The 16,341-nt window shown below is 37.1% G+C and overlaps 1 protein-coding gene across 1 annotated transcript in view; it reads left to right on the forward strand.

The window, feature by feature from the left end:
- The first annotated feature begins 1,466 nt into the window (after nucleotides 1–1,466).
- adad1 (adenosine deaminase domain containing 1 (testis-specific)) overlaps nucleotides 1,467–16,341 on the forward strand; it is a 16,179-nt gene continuing 1,304 nt past the window's right edge. Inside the window, exons 1-14 of the mRNA XM_067518736.1 lie at nucleotides 1,467–1,510; nucleotides 1,640–1,704; nucleotides 3,918–4,106; nucleotides 6,147–6,287; nucleotides 6,863–7,033; nucleotides 7,553–7,624; nucleotides 8,210–8,335; nucleotides 8,907–9,030; nucleotides 9,854–10,024; nucleotides 10,425–10,500; nucleotides 10,603–10,759; nucleotides 12,550–12,784; nucleotides 15,549–15,681; nucleotides 15,919–16,341. The exon at nucleotides 15,919–16,341 is cut by the window's right edge and continues 1,304 nt beyond it. Coding sequence (XP_067374837.1) covers nucleotides 3,938–4,106; nucleotides 6,147–6,287; nucleotides 6,863–7,033; nucleotides 7,553–7,624; nucleotides 8,210–8,335; nucleotides 8,907–9,030; nucleotides 9,854–10,024; nucleotides 10,425–10,500; nucleotides 10,603–10,759; nucleotides 12,550–12,784; nucleotides 15,549–15,681; nucleotides 15,919–16,032 — 1,689 coding nt within the window. The 5' untranslated portion in view covers nucleotides 1,467–1,510; nucleotides 1,640–1,704; nucleotides 3,918–3,937 and the 3' untranslated portion in view covers nucleotides 16,033–16,341. The remainder of the gene's footprint in view (nucleotides 1,511–1,639; nucleotides 1,705–3,917; nucleotides 4,107–6,146; nucleotides 6,288–6,862; nucleotides 7,034–7,552; nucleotides 7,625–8,209; nucleotides 8,336–8,906; nucleotides 9,031–9,853; nucleotides 10,025–10,424; nucleotides 10,501–10,602; nucleotides 10,760–12,549; nucleotides 12,785–15,548; nucleotides 15,682–15,918) is intronic.

Here is a 16,341-nt window from a genome sequence, read left to right on the forward strand (position 1 = left end):
CACCCTGGACAGGTCTCCAGTCTGTCTCAGTGTACCAGCCAACACAGACGGACAACCATTGCCCCTATGCCCAATTAACTAACATGGACTTTGGAAGGAAACCAGAATATCCAGAAGGTAGAAAAGGGAGAATATGCAAACTCCACACAGAAAGGCTACAGTAATGAACCTGCAACCTTCTAGCTGTGAGGTGGCAGTGTTAACCACTCAGCCACTGTGCTGCCCACGTGGAACCAATACATGTTCAAAATTTAAGATCTAAGACGTAATCTGCAATTACACTATCTGTCACTTGAATCCATTTTATACAGTGTGTCATCTTTGTGGCTGTGACTTTACCTCAACTAGAAACTAGTTGACATATGGTTGAGAAAAGTTAACTTGCAAATAAATGACACACACAGACACACACACACAAACTATTTAAACAAAATACATGCAACATGTATATATTGCCTAGGCACACGCTGTGGTAGGTATTTTATGTTGATGTAATGTTAAGGGGGCCTGGTGGATCAGTGGTAGAGCATAGGGTTGGGTTGATGATGATTGAGATTCATTGTGGTGCTGGAGAAAATGCCTGGGGATCATCTCCAAAGTCATAGGTTTCATCCCTGGGCATTAAGGATTCGGGAAATAGTGGAATGTATGGACAAAATGTCACGGCAATGAATATGATAGTTGTTAAGATATTTGTTGACGGACTAACAGATACAGTTGTTAGACTACAGTCATGTCAAATGTGACTAAAATTTAAATTTAAGGGCAAATATAAAAGTAGAATGAACACTAATCATGAAATAGCAGAAGTGGTTCTTAAAATTAGATTAAAACTTAACGAAATGCTAAAAAAAAAAAAAAAAAAAAACCCTCAAGGCTTTCCAGGATTGTGTCATACATGTGCATCACACAAGAAAAAAGTGAATATAAATTCACATGCCGCGACACTGAGGAATAAAAAAATACCAAATATTAAGAAACAAGTGATGTCAGATAAGGTGGTGTGATAACGTTGATGTCAGATAAGGTGGTTTAATAACGGAGTACATTTAATCGAGTTACACAAAATTTTCAGTAGGTGTGCAAGTAGATTAATCCATCCATACAGCCATATGTTGACCACTTTGGGTGAGACATATAATCTTCTAATAAATGATGCTGTATTATTATAGATCAACCACCATTCTGCACAAACATAGCTCCATTAGCTGTGTCATAACAACAAAACTTTAATTTGTGTTTATCTAAATCTGATTAATACTCTACTGTAAATTGGGGGAAAGGAATAATAGTCATAGGTGTAATTTAGTAGCTATTGGGAAGTTTCCGATATTTTTGGATTTTTGGAAGAAAGGGCATCAATTAACCCGTAGTTTTGTCACTAGAAACGTTGCACAAAAACACCGTCGAGAATTCACCGCCAGTGTAGCTGGTTGTGTTCAATAAACGATCTCTGTCAATCAACGCACGTGCCGTCAACGCGTCAAGTAAGTAGAGGTTCGCGTGAGCGGTAAGACTTCGTCCTCTGTATTATGCAGCAGAAAATGTCACTTATATCAATTATTTGTCTTTAAAGCTTTTAATATGTCGCCTATTTTTACTATTTTGTCTTTAACGCTTCTAATATGTCGCCACACAGTGATTTTGGACGTTAACGGGTGAAGAAATTCTCAGCCAGGCTTCAAACTGACCTTAGGCCACAAGGTAAGTTAACGTTAACCAACCCTTACAGGGCGGCCAAGAATAACGTTGTTAATTAAGCTAAATTGCTGGTAATTGTAAGTGTTTGTAAATTTAATTCCTTATAAAAACTTGCTGTTATTGTCTATTAACTGAAAGGCCTCATAGGATATAACCGTTAGCGCTAACGCGAAGTATCACCTTCTGAAACTTGGCTAACTATCGCTAACGTAAATTAGTTAACATAAAGTCTTCCACGTCGAAGTAACTAGTACTATTACGTTTCTGTAGATAATCCAAGCATATCTAGATTATACACGTTTCTGCTCATATTAAATTTTCGATTATAAAATGATATTCCGAGTTTCCCCTCGTTTTTTTTTATTTTCATTTTTGGGCGGTACAATGATTAGTGTTTCAAATTTACTCGTGACTACGTTATCTGGTGACAGTTTTCCGACCGCGTGCGAAGTTGCTCGCAGTTAAGAGCCTCTGCACCTGCTTCTGTCAGTTTCACTTTGCTCATTTTTTATGACACTGTCAAAACACCCATATTTAAGCTTTTATTCTTTAGGTAAACGTATTTTTCCTTTTTTCAACAGTTTTGTAACTATAAGACGTTCCATTTGAACTGAGAAGTGGAAATTTCCGAAAAGGCCTGAAGGATTGGATTATTTGCAGCTTAGCTCAGGGCGTTATGACACTTAAGCACAAATATATGTCACAAATATACATATCACAGTAGTTGTAAAGCAACCAAATAATCTCAACTGTTACACAAAGCGTTTTTTTTAAGACAATTGACTGATTAAATCGAAACTTGTTTGTTGTATGTAGGTCTATAGGTTATTTAAAAAAAACTTCTCTTAATAATTTATATATCCTTCGATATTCATGTAAGTATTCCTTTATTGATTTGTGAGTACAAGGTTGTCTGCAATATCCAATAAATGGTTTAGATGCTTTTCTCTTTGAATGTGAAGAATAACATGTATTAAAAAAATTGTGCCAAACTAATTCATAGCTTACTGAGGTGGGTCTGTTCTTCTCTGGGATGATCGTGGAGGTTATCTGGTCAGATCCTCTCAGGAGCAGTGTTGCAGGCTGCTGAGATAACAGCTGTCTGGTCTGGGAGAATAGTTCTCTTGGTGCCAGAAATGCCTGAACACATATAACAAACTTAATTTGGATAAATTGACCACATTCTAAACTTAATAAAGGGGCGTTATAGCACTATTAGGATAAACTTTTTACAAGCTTTGTGCTTAGGCTAAACTCTTTGCCAACTTCTAGTTGGCATGCAAGGCATTCTAGGATACTTAGGTGTAAGATGCAAACTTCTAGTTGAAGCGGTACTTGGGGTTTGACTGTTTGATGTTTAACAAGAACACAAGTACAGAGTTGAAAGCAATTTAAGAAACGGGTCTGAGCAACCACAACCTCAACATATGGCTGCTCTGCAAACGCTGTAGTAATATGTTATTGGGACACCTGTCTTGTGTCTCATTAAGCTGCCAGCTTCCATATATGGAGATGTTGCTGCAGCATTTATATGCACAAAATACTGCGTAATGTATTGTTAACAAACTAGTGTTGCTAACTTAAGTCGAATTGGTATTGTTGTCGTAAACTAGCAAGTCAGCAGGTGCGATGTAATGCATGGACCGCACCGTAAGGCAACCATGGACAAATTTGTGCCCAGACAACCGAGTCACTAATAAATTTCAGTCACTGGAAAGAATATATGTTATTGTAAAATGAAAACATACGACGTATGCGGCTTCTGATTTAGGAAATACTCAAGCACAAACATTGGGCACGTTTTTAAAGCTCGCTAATCACAAGGTGGGAGGGAGAAAGAACACAGTGAGGCTGAAATGAGTAAACACTAATTCAGCGTTTCACCGTTGTTTATGTTTTGTATATGTTATGAACTGATTCTAACTGACAAGCTTTTAATAATTTTTAAATTTTTTTTTTTTTTTTTACAAAACTAAAAAAAGAGGTTTTACAGCTTACAGAAAACCTGTTGCTAACCCAATTAATTAAAGCTGGTCCCATTAGGTAAATGATTGGATGCTCTTGAACCCTGAAATGCCCGAGACAGTTGATTGTGGACTTTAGAATCTTAGCTAAAGAAACATTTCTGTCTTTGCATGTGTGTGTTCGTATTATCTGCTTTTTAGAGGTGTTCATGGTAATCACGCAATAACAGATTGGCGTGTTCTTCTTTTCAGTGATTGTAAAAACTTTTAGGATGATTGCAAGTGGCGGATCATTTCCACGCTCCAGAGGATCCTCTTTTGCACAAATTCTAATGAAGAATTTGCCTGCAACCCCAGGACTAACTCAGTCGTATGAATCCCAGTCTACACTTCCTATCCCAAAAGGCCCTCGTAAAGACGTCTTGCACCAACAAGTAAAAAGTGAGTAAAAAGTACTTCCACACCTGGTGAGTTTCACAATGTGGTTTGCTTGAATCTCATAGGACTCTGTCAGTAATGCAGTCACCAGAGTTAATTGATTTAAATAATACAGGTAATAACTTCAAGGCTCATTCATCACTTTTCAAATCTGTTTTCTTTTGCAGGGAAGTTAATGTTTTGCATTTTGCACAGCTAAATAGACAAACGTGTCTTCTTCTTTTCCTTTCGGCTGTATCCTTTCAGGAGTCGCCACAGCAAATCATGTGCCTCCATCGAACACTGTCCTCTGCATCCTCTTCTCTCACAGCTTCTTGACACTTCATGTCCTCTTTCACTACATCCATAAATCTCCTCTTTGGTCTTTTTCTAGACCTCCTGCCTGGCAGCTCCAACCTCAGCATTTTTTCTACCGATATATTCATCATGACTCCTCTGAACATGTCCAAACCAACTCAATCTGGCCTCTCTGACTTTATCTCCAACACATGAGCTCTCCCTCTGATGTCCTCATTCCTGATCCTGTCCATCCTCCCAAAGTGAACCTGAACATCTTAAGCTCTGCTACCTCCAGCTCTGCCTCCTGTCTTTTCTTCAGTGCCACTGTCTCTAAGCCGAACAATGACGCTGGTCTCACAAACGTCTTGAAAACCTTTTCTTTCATTCTCGCTGATACTCGATCACACAACACACCTGACACTTTTCTCCACCCGTTCCAACCTGCTTGCACTCGCCTCTTCACCTCTTTTCCAAACTCTCCGTTGCTCTGAACCATTGACCCTAAGTACTTAAAGTCCTGCACCTTCTTCACCTCTGCTCCCTGTAACCTCACCGTTGTACTTGGGTCCCTCTCATACACACTCAGGTATTCTGTCTAGGTGCGGCTAACATTCATTCCACTGCTTTCCAGAGCAGACCTCCACCTCTCTCCTCCACCTGCTCTTGCGACAGAACACAATGTCATCTGCAAACATCATAGTTCATGAAGATTCCTGTCTAACCTCATGTGTCAGCCTGTCCATCACCAGAGCAAACAAGGTGCTCAGAACCAATCCTGTGTTGTCTGGCTACACTTTCCCCTACCAACAATTTGTAGTCACTGATCTCTTTCAGATTACAACATTGACACAAAATGTAGTCTGCCTCTGCACCTATGTTCCTGCCTTTTCTGGAAGAACGTGTTCAATACAGCCATTTCCATCCTTTTTGCAAAGTCTACCACCATCTGACCTTCTGCGTTACTGTCCTTGAGACCAAATCTGCCGACATTCACATTCTCATCACCTTTGTTCCCTTCACCAACATGTCCATTTAAAATCTGCAGCAATCACCACTCTCTCATGAAGGATGCTCTAAATCACTTTATCTAACTCCAGAATTTCTCCTTCTCTTCCAACTCAAATATTCACAACAACATTGAACCTTCAATTTCCAGCTTCAGAATCCTCCACCTGTCTGATAGTCTTTTCACCACAGAACATTCCTCACACACTCCTCTTTCAGGATAACTCCTACTCCAATTCTCTTACTATCCACACCATAGTAGAACAACCTGTACCCTGCTCCTAAGCTTTCAGCCTTGTTACCTTTCCACCTGGTCTCCTGGATACTCAGTATATCCACCTTCCTTCTCAGCATCATGTCAACCAATTCTATATTCTTCCCTGTCATAGTCCCTACTGTCATACTTGCACTCTTGACTTTCTTCTTCTCTCTCTGTCTACGAACACGCCTTCCTCCTCTCCTTCTCCCACCAACAATTGTCCAATGCCACCTCCACAGCACCGGTGGTGGTGGCACCGGGCCGTGACCAATCCAGTATGGAATTTAGATTCAGTGTAGATGTCATGATACACGTTTGATTTGGCATGTGCTTTATGTCAGATGCCATGCCTGACAAAACGCTCTCCATTTATCCAGACATGGGACTGACACAAGAAGACATTGGCTTGTGGCCCTTGTGGATGCATTAAATGGACAAACATGTATACGTATAAAATTTTAATTTGCCCTTTGTACGTTCTCCTTCTTTCCCCAACTAAGGCTATGCTGCCAAGCCAAAAGTCTCACCTAAAACACTGGTTGACAGATACATGCAAGGGGATTTGCATGCTGTTTCTTTACTCCATCAGCTTGCACAGATTCTGCAATTCCACCTGGAAATAAAGGAGACAGTGACCACAGGTAAAGCTCCACAGCATGCATCCGGCTATTTGTGTGTTTAGATCAATAATAATTGATGTTATTTTGTTAAAAATGTAATTCTGAAATTTTCAACAATATGCATAACATTCATATATGGCTTCTTAAAATTTGAATTGTGTGGTTCTTATTTGTTTCATAATTCAAGCTGAAATTAAAAATTATTTGGAGTTGTTTTTTTCTTGAATATCCAGTTTTGTTTGAAAAATCTCAGAATTGTGTGAAGTCCCTCACACATTCATAAAATTCAGACATATTTTCAGTTTAGTCCAAACAATTATATTACAAAATCCCAAACTGTTCAGATTATTATAAGAAAGTAACAAAGAGCAGCAAATCCACAAATAAGAAGTGAGAACTAGGTGATGCTTAACTTTTTTACTTGGAAAGTTGCATTGGATCCACAAATAATATTAAAATTGACTCTAACTTTTAGTGTGCTGTATAATTTCTTTTTTCGAGTGGACAAAATTTAAAATGGCTGTACTGGCTGACGAATACAGAAGCACACAGCTGAGGCTTTGGATGCAATTCATTCTCAAATATTGTTTCCTCAGGCAACGTGCCAGGGCTTTATTTTGCCTTTTGTGTGGTAATTGATGGGGTTGAGTATAAGACTGGCATGGGATTGACCAAAAAGGATGCTCGACTCAAGGCAGCAGAGTTTGCTCTCCAGGAACTCCTGCCTAGCTTGGAAAGCCTAAAGTCCTTCCTTCCTGAGGCATCAGGTGTGTGGATTCCATTTAGAGTCTTATTAAAATGTAGCAGACTTTGATTTCCTTGTAAAGAATGGTTTTCATGCCTTACACAACAAGTGATAATGTTACAGTACACATTATTAAAATCAGGGGAGAAGGTTTTGGTGCAGAAACTGTTTCAAACGAACTGAAATAAAAAGGCCAAATCCCAGTACTCAATGCAAAGTGCAAATTCTGCTCTGCTTATCCATTTCTAGCAAAGGTTACAAATATGCAAGAACTTGTGTAGCTATCTGCCAGAAGGACCTGTCTGCATTACAACGCACATAAATGCAACAGCATGTTTGTTTAGAGAAATATTCTGTTTCAGTGAGAAATAAAACATGATAAATCAAGCATAATAAACATGAGTGGGTCAGTATAGGCAATTAGAGGCAGATTTAGATTATTTAGCATTGACTGGTTTAAAAAATACTCAAATGGAGCATAGTGTACAGACAAACGGACTGAAGCTATCTTATTTTTAATGACTTTTTTTCTTCCCCTAAGGTGTCCCTCCACCCCTGCCAGTAAAAGAGGAGCACTCCATGTTTGACATCCAGCCTTGTAGAGCCATTTGTGGTAACTCTTGATTTCGATATGATTTTCGCCTTCTCTCAACTGCAGTCTTATTTCTAAGTATACCCAAACAATAGGAATTGAATGAGTCTTTTTAATTTAATTTCTTAATGTTTGATGGCTGAGGATGGGACACATGATGGACAGATAAACAGACCTTTGCATTATAGCTTTGTATAGGATGACAGCAGTACAATTTTGGGTGTGATTCAGTATTGTCGCTCTGAAATGAAACAAAGTTCAAGAAGTGACACTCCTATTTCTTATCTCTTTTATTTATTTTTTTATGATGCAGGAGCTCACTCTTGTTTACTAAGCTTGTCTTTAGCAAGGGAAACACATTTGATTTTGTAGAAAGTCAGCACTTTAGATTCAATGAGTGTTTCATTATTTTAATCACGTAGGATTAAAAAAACAGCCAAAATGACAAAAATGTTGATTCAAATCTTTGAAGACCATACTGTAAAAAGCAAAATAGGAAGTGCAGGACATATTTTACCATACGATACTTCACTTTCCTTGTTCAGGTGTTATGAGGTGAAAATCAGTTGAATTTGTCATTATTTTTATTTTATTTTTTATGCTTAGAAAGAAAGAAATCTGTCAACCTCCAGATTCCAAACGCTGTCAGGGACCAGCTTACTAAACTGTTGAACAGTCACCCAGAGTTTTCTGCCTGTGCAGGCACCACTGCAGCGTTCATCATTCAGACTTGTAAGTTGGCTCCCGCAAGAAAATAACCTTGTTAAATCTAGTGACAACTTTGTCAGTAAAATATCTGACTTAGTCGGTGATCATTTCACTGACCAAACTGAGCTTCCTTTGCCCACTTTAATTTTTCCTCTCCCAGTTTCATAGGCAAATGATATATAACTGTTGAACTGCTGATGTTTGCATAACAGTGAGTTTCTTTTGTGCCCTGAATGAATATAATTACCTTAAAATGTATGCTACACCTCTACAAGGTGAGGTCATTACAGATGGAATGCAAGAAGTGCATGTGTGCTGATCTTAAATTTTAGGCTAATATCATAGATTGAACTTTATACTTTGACATCATTTAAATTGCATCTTGTTTAAATGTATTTAATGCACTTTAATATTATGTAGAGTAAAAGATTATAAATGTACATACTATGTTGCAGTGAGTAATACTTTGCTTTTATCTCATGAGAATGAACACAAGTACACACAGATAAATCTCAGGTAATAGAGGAACAATTAGGTGTCTACTAGCTAAATAAGCTGATTTATCTGTCCCTCTTTCCCTCCTTTCTCTCACTAGCCAGCGGATGTGATGTGGTTGCTCTTGGCACTGGGAACTACAATACAAAAGAGAATGCCTCATCAAGGGGACGAATCCTGCATGATTCTCATGCCGTTGTAACTGCAAGGAGATCTCTTATGAGGTTCGCTATAGACTCCTTATTATCCTGTGTCATAGCGCTCTGATCACAGTGGCAAATATACCTTTAAAAAAATAAAATTAAAAATATATTGCATAAGTGTTTTCCTCCTTTTGCTCTTTTTTATAAGCACTGCTGTGTTTCAAGAAGTCGTGTTTTTGCCTATTTTTATGCCTTTTTAACAGTGTGTTTACTGTGAATGTTTATTTCATGTAACAATGTCCGAAATTAGAAGGTGAAGTTGTGGATAGTTGGCTATTGTGCTGCTCACTTTAAACAGTGTTTTGTGAATAGATTCAAAAAACACTGTATTTGCAATGCATGTTTTCCTACTAGAAGAAAGCACGTTTAAATTACAGCTATGGTTAACCCCATAGCACGTTTACATTTTATAATAGGCTTAAATCAAGATACAGTAATTGCCTTATTTAACCAATGGTTGTAGGTATGGATTCACAGGTTGTTTTTTGAAAATGGTTTCATTAATAAATTATGGTGACCAATTTACCTTATGGTGGAAAGGGTCCACCAATTAGATTTAATACTATGGCCAAGTGGTGTAAATGAACCATGGTAACATGGCGTACAGTAATTTTTAAATATTGCATAATAAAGATAAGACCGGCACCTGGATTTTGATAGCATTCACAAATTCAAGATTGTTAGAATACGAATACAAATTGTTTTACTGGAATATTTAAGATTGAGAATATTCATTTTTAATTTTAATTTTTTCTTTCCCCATCTGTTAGGTGATCACCTGTTATATAAACACATTTTGAATATACTGTAGAATTATAACAACACGTTGTGGCTGTATTGTCAGGTTTCTCTACCGACACCTGCTAATGTTCTTCAGCAAAACGGCTGATTTGACACAGAAGTCAATCTTCCATCAGAATGGCAGCAGTGGCCTCCTCAGCCTAAAGAGTGGGATCACTCTTCACCTTTATGTGAACCAACTCCCAAAGGGTGCTGCTCAGATCCCTTCTAAGCTGTGAGTATTTGTTTACCTTTGCAGGTTTAGCTTCTATATATATATTCATGAAGCAGTGGAGAAATCTGTCCTGTGATGCAAGAGGTTCAAGGTTTTCATTAAGGTAAGGTCAAGACACGTTGGGGGTAATTAGTTTACACTATTTTTGGAGTATAAGTGTTACTGAGAACTCCCACTCAAGCTCAGAGATAAAGCGGGTAATGACAATCTGTAATGTATGTGTATATGTAGATGGATAGATTTGAGCACAAAATACTTGTTCTGTTTTGTACTCTGTAATATGTCTCTGTCATTTGTTTTTTATAACAGCAACACAATTTCAGTTCTGTGTAAAGTAAGAGCTTTTTAGAAATCCAAATATTTGAAATGCTTTTGCTCAACTCAGTTCTTTTGTTCTCAGGCGTCTTAGACCACTTTCCATTTTGGCTTGGCAAGTGAACAGTGACATCAGCCTACACCTGTCGGTGGAGGGGAAGGTGTTTTACTCATCCTTTTGCTTATCTGGTTTATTTGAATTTGGTTTTTGCAGCTGTTCAATATTCATACATTAACCACAACTTGATTTGTTTCTTTTAAAGGTTTTCTCGGTTTTCGCGTCAACATTTGATCATTCTGCCTCCAAGTTGGTCAGCATGTCTACCACAGACAAGATCACTCAGTGGCAAGTGCTGGGATACCAGGGAGCCTTGCTCAGCCACTTCATTGAGCCCATCTATGTCCAGAGCATCCTCATAGGCAAGTGGATATGCCTAGCAACATTAGTTTCACCATTTAGAATCTCAGTTTTATTTATATCATGTTAATAACTCAAACATAAGCTTTTAGATGAATAACATTTTGTCTGTGCCTGGAGGAAGGAATTCAGTTGTCACAGCAACAGGGTAAAAATTACATCAAAAAGTAAAAATGCTCAAACAGAAAAAATTGACTTCAGATGTGAGCTTTTGTATTAGAAGTCAAAAATTACTAAAATATTTAATGTTTCAATATATTTTGATTGAAAAGTCAGAAATACTGATCACAGGTCATGATGAAACCCGAGAATGAGAGGATCAGCAGAAACACTTGTTAAATAAATGTGCATCTGAAATATAAAAAATAGTTGAACTTTTATTTATATATAAATATTGATAGATGAATGGACAGATGAATAGATATCTCAAATCAAACTTGATCAAATTACTGAAGATCCTGATTTACAAAAATGTTTTGCAGCTTAAAACATTCACATGACCTCAATGAGTGTAAGGGGCCTTTAAATAATGTACCATCAGATACAAACGGGCAGGTTTGTCATTATACATTTGTTAAATCTAAATTAATCGTAGCCTACGCTGTGACATTGGTACATTAGAGACCATTTTAGCAGGAAAAGGAAAATTCATCTTGCTTAAAACAATTTTCTGATTTATTTACTTATTTTTATTTATTTACAGATCAGTAAATAGCATACACACCAACAGGTGCAGAGATCCTTACAGCTAGCAAATGTTTTGGATGATTATCAATAATAGAATAGCCTACTTCATAGTGAAGTTTTAACAATCGACAGATTGTTATTGATTACAAATATTAATATCCCTTTCTTTGTGGATTTTTGTAAACTTTTGGGGTTTTTAAGTTTTGGTGGAGTTGACACTAATCACATTTTGGAGAGCTGTTGAGCTTTTGACACTAATTCTCTAAACATCAAAAATCATGAGTCTGTTACAATTTACTAGTTTATTGACAATATTTAAAATTAGGAATCAGGAAGGGCTTCCGGCGTATAAACTGTGCCAAATCAACATATGGACAGACAATCAGCTGTGGTGACCTTGAACTCATAGGATAAGCTGAAAGACAGGAGGAAACAAATTGGATATTTAAAATTAGAGGGGGGAGAGGATTAAAGAGTGTCTGTGTTTGTCCAGCATTTATCTGAACAATCTGCAAAATGTGAAGCTATTCCATGAATATTTTCTACACTTTAAAAACAGATAATTTGCCAAATGTACAAGGTTTAAATTTGTCTGGAAGGCTGCAGCTTGTGTCTGTAAAGGTTGTTGAAGGACACTAGAGACTTCAGAAAGTAAATGTATGTTTTACATTTGGCAAAACGGAGAGAATGCTCATTGCAGAGATCCACGTTATAAAGGGAGGGCAATGTTCCAACTTTTTTTAGATGTAAAATTCAAAATGATCTAATATTTTTCATAAAACGGTAGAATGTCTGTTTCAGCATCTAAAATGTTTGTTCTATTGTGAAGAAAATACGGGTTGATAAGATTTGTATATCATTGCATTCTGTTTATTATTTAAATTTTACACATCGTGCCAACATTTTTGAATTGGGGTTGTTCTTTACCCACTGACAGGTGATTAATCCATAATCATAATACATTCTTCACAAGAAAAGTAATCTGTAAGCCAAATTATTTGGACAATTGTTGACATTTTAAATGAGTAATCTCAGTTGTAGAAAGAAAGTATAGCTGATTCGTTTCAGAGCATAGATTTATCAACTTTTTATTAAATCTTACCAGGTGATTCTGGCTGCAGTGATATCCGTGGCATGGAGATCTCCGTGAACCAGCGTGCAGAGGGGATAACCTCTCAGCTTCCCCTGTTCTACTGCATGATGAGGCCTCACATCACCTTGGTGCCTTCTGTTGCTGCTAACAGCCCTGAGAGTGGCCAGCTGACCTACAGTATGAACTGGAGTGAAGGAGACAGCTCTGTGGAGGTTGTGGATGGTCTGGAGGGCAAGACCATAGAAGGGTAAGGATTTGCCTACTTACAATAAAGAGAACTTTCAAGCTTTGCGAAAATGATTCAGAGGATTTCTTGTTATTACTTTATTTGTAATGCATTTCTTGGCCTTGATATAGATTTGTGACTCCTACAGTCAGGAGTACATAAAATATGAAAGTAAACAGATTTCTCAGATTTGCTTTTGCACAAGTAAGAAACCAGCTTCATAGAATAGTTGTTATAGAAATAAAGAATCTCACTAAGGCTTCTATTTGCATCAAGCCTTTCTGATTTCCAGTGTCCCTGAGCGTTTTTGTGTGGATTTCTTTTCTTCTTGAAACAACTGCAATGGTGTACAGCCCTTGTTTCTTGGAGGAATTAAATGGTTTCAAAGTCATTTTAAGTCTTAAGTGGTCACACTGGGCAATGTTTTTAGAACACATTCGCTTTGTTGTTGCAGGGGAGGGATATGGTCTACAAGTTTTTGACTTGTGCTTACAGAGTGAATCAGAAATGCTCTAACGTTATAATTTCTTTGTTGTGTCAGACTTTGAACTTGAGAAAGATTTCATATTGTACTACAAAGCAAATAGGTATAAGCCAGAGCACAGAGATGAAAAACACAGAGGAAGTTCAAAAACTCTTGGTTACTATAAAGGTTGAGGCATTGGATTGATTTTTAAAATGTAAATCAATGTAATGTTGTTATAAACATATGTAATGCACACTTATATATTACAAGTTTCTTCATCAGAAATAAAGTTAAATTGTTAATTATATTAATGTATGTACTTTGTATTGTATAACTTTTGGACTTATTTAATATTCATTAGTTTACTGTAACTTTTTTATTTACACTCGACCATTTTTCTTACTTCTGATGATGAAACAGTTGTATTAGCTTAATATATACGAATAATACATTATACAGATAATTCAGAGCATATTCAGAGCCCTTTCCCTCTTTTTCAATTTTCCATTTTGCAGCCTGATATAGTTGTTTAAAATAATTTGTTTAAAATAATAGTAAATAATTTTCTTGTTGCTGAGATATTTCCACACTTCTGGCTGTGTGCTTATGGTGGTTGTCATGTTGGGAGATGAACCTTTGACTCATTTAAGATATCTCTGTACTTTACTGAACAAAACCCATAGCATGATGCTGCCACCAACATGCTTCACTGTTTAGATGGTATTTGGCAGAACAGTTCAATCTTGGTGTTATCAGACTAAACAATCTTGTTCATTACATTCTGAGAGTCCTTCGGGTGCTTTTTTGGCAAACTCCAAACGGGCACTCTGCCCAGATTGAGGGAGGGCTGCAGTGATAGTTGTCCTTAGGGACCGAAATTAACTCCTTGTTTTTTGTCAGTGTTACGCAAGCAACCAAAACCCGACTTTTAAATGTCCTAGACTTAACAACCATGGTCCCAAACTAAATACTTTTTCTTTTTTACATTACAAATAGTTTATCTGAATAAAAAACTTCAACTACAGCACAAAAATAGCCACCAAAATAGAATCATGAGCATAAACATAAACTGATCATTATCACCTTCATGAAGGAGGATGGAAACTGGGTGAAGTTTAAGAATGAGTATGAACAAATCAGTCAGCAACCCTGAAACTTGTCTTCTTCTGTCTGCTTCTGTGTACTCAGCAGACAGGTCCAGCTGCCACAGGCTCTTGCCTGCCTCAGTGTCCACCTGAATTTGTAGCTTTTAAGCTGCACAGTTAGCACATTATGTACAGCACATACTGCTTTACATACAGTATGTTTCAGCTTTAGTTGGATGTATGTGAATACATTTGTAGCGATTAGCCAACAAGCTGGTTGTAGCAAAAACATGACGGTGTAAGGAAAACTGAGGGCAGAGCTATAATTAGCACTTTTCTGCACAATTATCAGGGTTTTGATCATTTACTCTTATTCTTTGTTAACTCTGATAAGCCCTGATGTTGTCTGGAGGAGGAAGTTTGTCTTTTCCTGAGCTGTCTACCCTCTGTTTGTATGAGCAAAGGCTGCAGCCTTCATATAAAAAGAGGAGAAGCTATATATATATATATTATAGCTATATTTCATATTGACTAATCTCAGTGGTGTCTTCAAAGACTGATATGCCATGATGTCAGAAATCAAATACTTATGTTTGCATGCTCTAGCTCTGGTTAACCTTTAACAACAAAATGTGCATACTGTGAGGTAATCTTCATGTCTCAACATTGTCAAAGATCCCAAATCCCACATCACTAAAAATTCAATATGTTTTGCAGTTGTTTAATGACAATATTGTAATCTAGCCATTTGATACAGAGAAACAATGATTGTGTCTGTGATTGTTTCTGATTTGTGCAGCAATTTTTAGTTTGTCTAAGAGAATTAAACAATCTTGCCAAATACCTTTTATGGAGCTTGTTGCTCCATGATTGACGAGTGTCACTGAAATTGATAGGTTGATTGAAGTTAACGGGTTGGCGATGATGCGGGTTGTTGCATTCAGAGACATTATGGAAAGCAAGATGTCTTGTGGCAGCTTTAGTCAGATGCATTCATATAGTTTTATTAGTAATGCACAGTAATTCTTTAGTAATGCACATAATTTTATCCTTTTAAGATAAGGTACTTTAGAATTAAAATGGGTGTTAATCAGTTACAATTCTTTTGGTCCTACAAAACATAGTAAATTGTACACTTCATGGAAGTATTACAGCTGGTCCTTGAGTTGCGTAACAGAATTGGCTTACTGCCTAGCACTAGTTACAACTGTTTTATTATATTGTGTTGTTATAGATCCCCCTTTAAGAGTGGTTCTGCACTGGCAAGCCGTCTGTGTAAAGCAGCAATGTTGCATCGCTTCAAGTTGGTGGCGAAAGAGGCACAGAGGGAGGACCTGCTGGCCACAAGCTCCTGCAGAGAAGCCAAGGTATTTGCATTATTTGCTTAATTAACATGTATTACAGAATCAACAGGCTGTCGTAATTTTTTAATAAGTTTAATTCATTTTGGAGCTTGCAGGTTTCTGAATTTTAAGTTGGCTTAATGATTAATTTTGGTATTTTTGTCTGTGTATTTTTCCCTCTAACTACAATGTTTCATATTTTTGGAAAATATATATTTACTTTTTTTAAATGTATACTTGTTTTTTATTTTGCCACTAAAGAGGATGGCGAAGCCATACCAGGAGGCCAAGAACATATTGAGGGCATACCTGTTACAGCAGGGCTTTGGTTCCTGGCTGGTCAAGCTTTCGGTCTGTGATAACTTCAGCATGTAAATTAAACCACGCTATTACTAGAAACAAAAGGTATTGTCTGAAAACAGTTGTCTGAAAATTTTGCATGATTCACTATGCTATGGGACATCCCTGTGATTGTCACAAGGTGTTGTTTGTTGTTTGGATTAAAACTCCTCATTGATGTTTTCTTTTTAAGAGCAGTATTAGGTCAGAGGAATACAAGTATTATTTGTATAGTAAAAAAAATGGAGTTGCAGTCCTCAGCCTTTAAGGTAATATCAGGGGAATAGTTCTGCTTTCCTGAGTTGATGATAATAATAAGGTATATAACATACATGGCATAAATGG

This window comes from Channa argus, chromosome 10, assembly GCF_033026475.1.
Source record: "Channa argus isolate prfri chromosome 10, Channa argus male v1.0, whole genome shotgun sequence".
NCBI classification, from domain to species: Eukaryota; Metazoa; Chordata; class Actinopteri; order Anabantiformes; family Channidae; genus Channa; species Channa argus.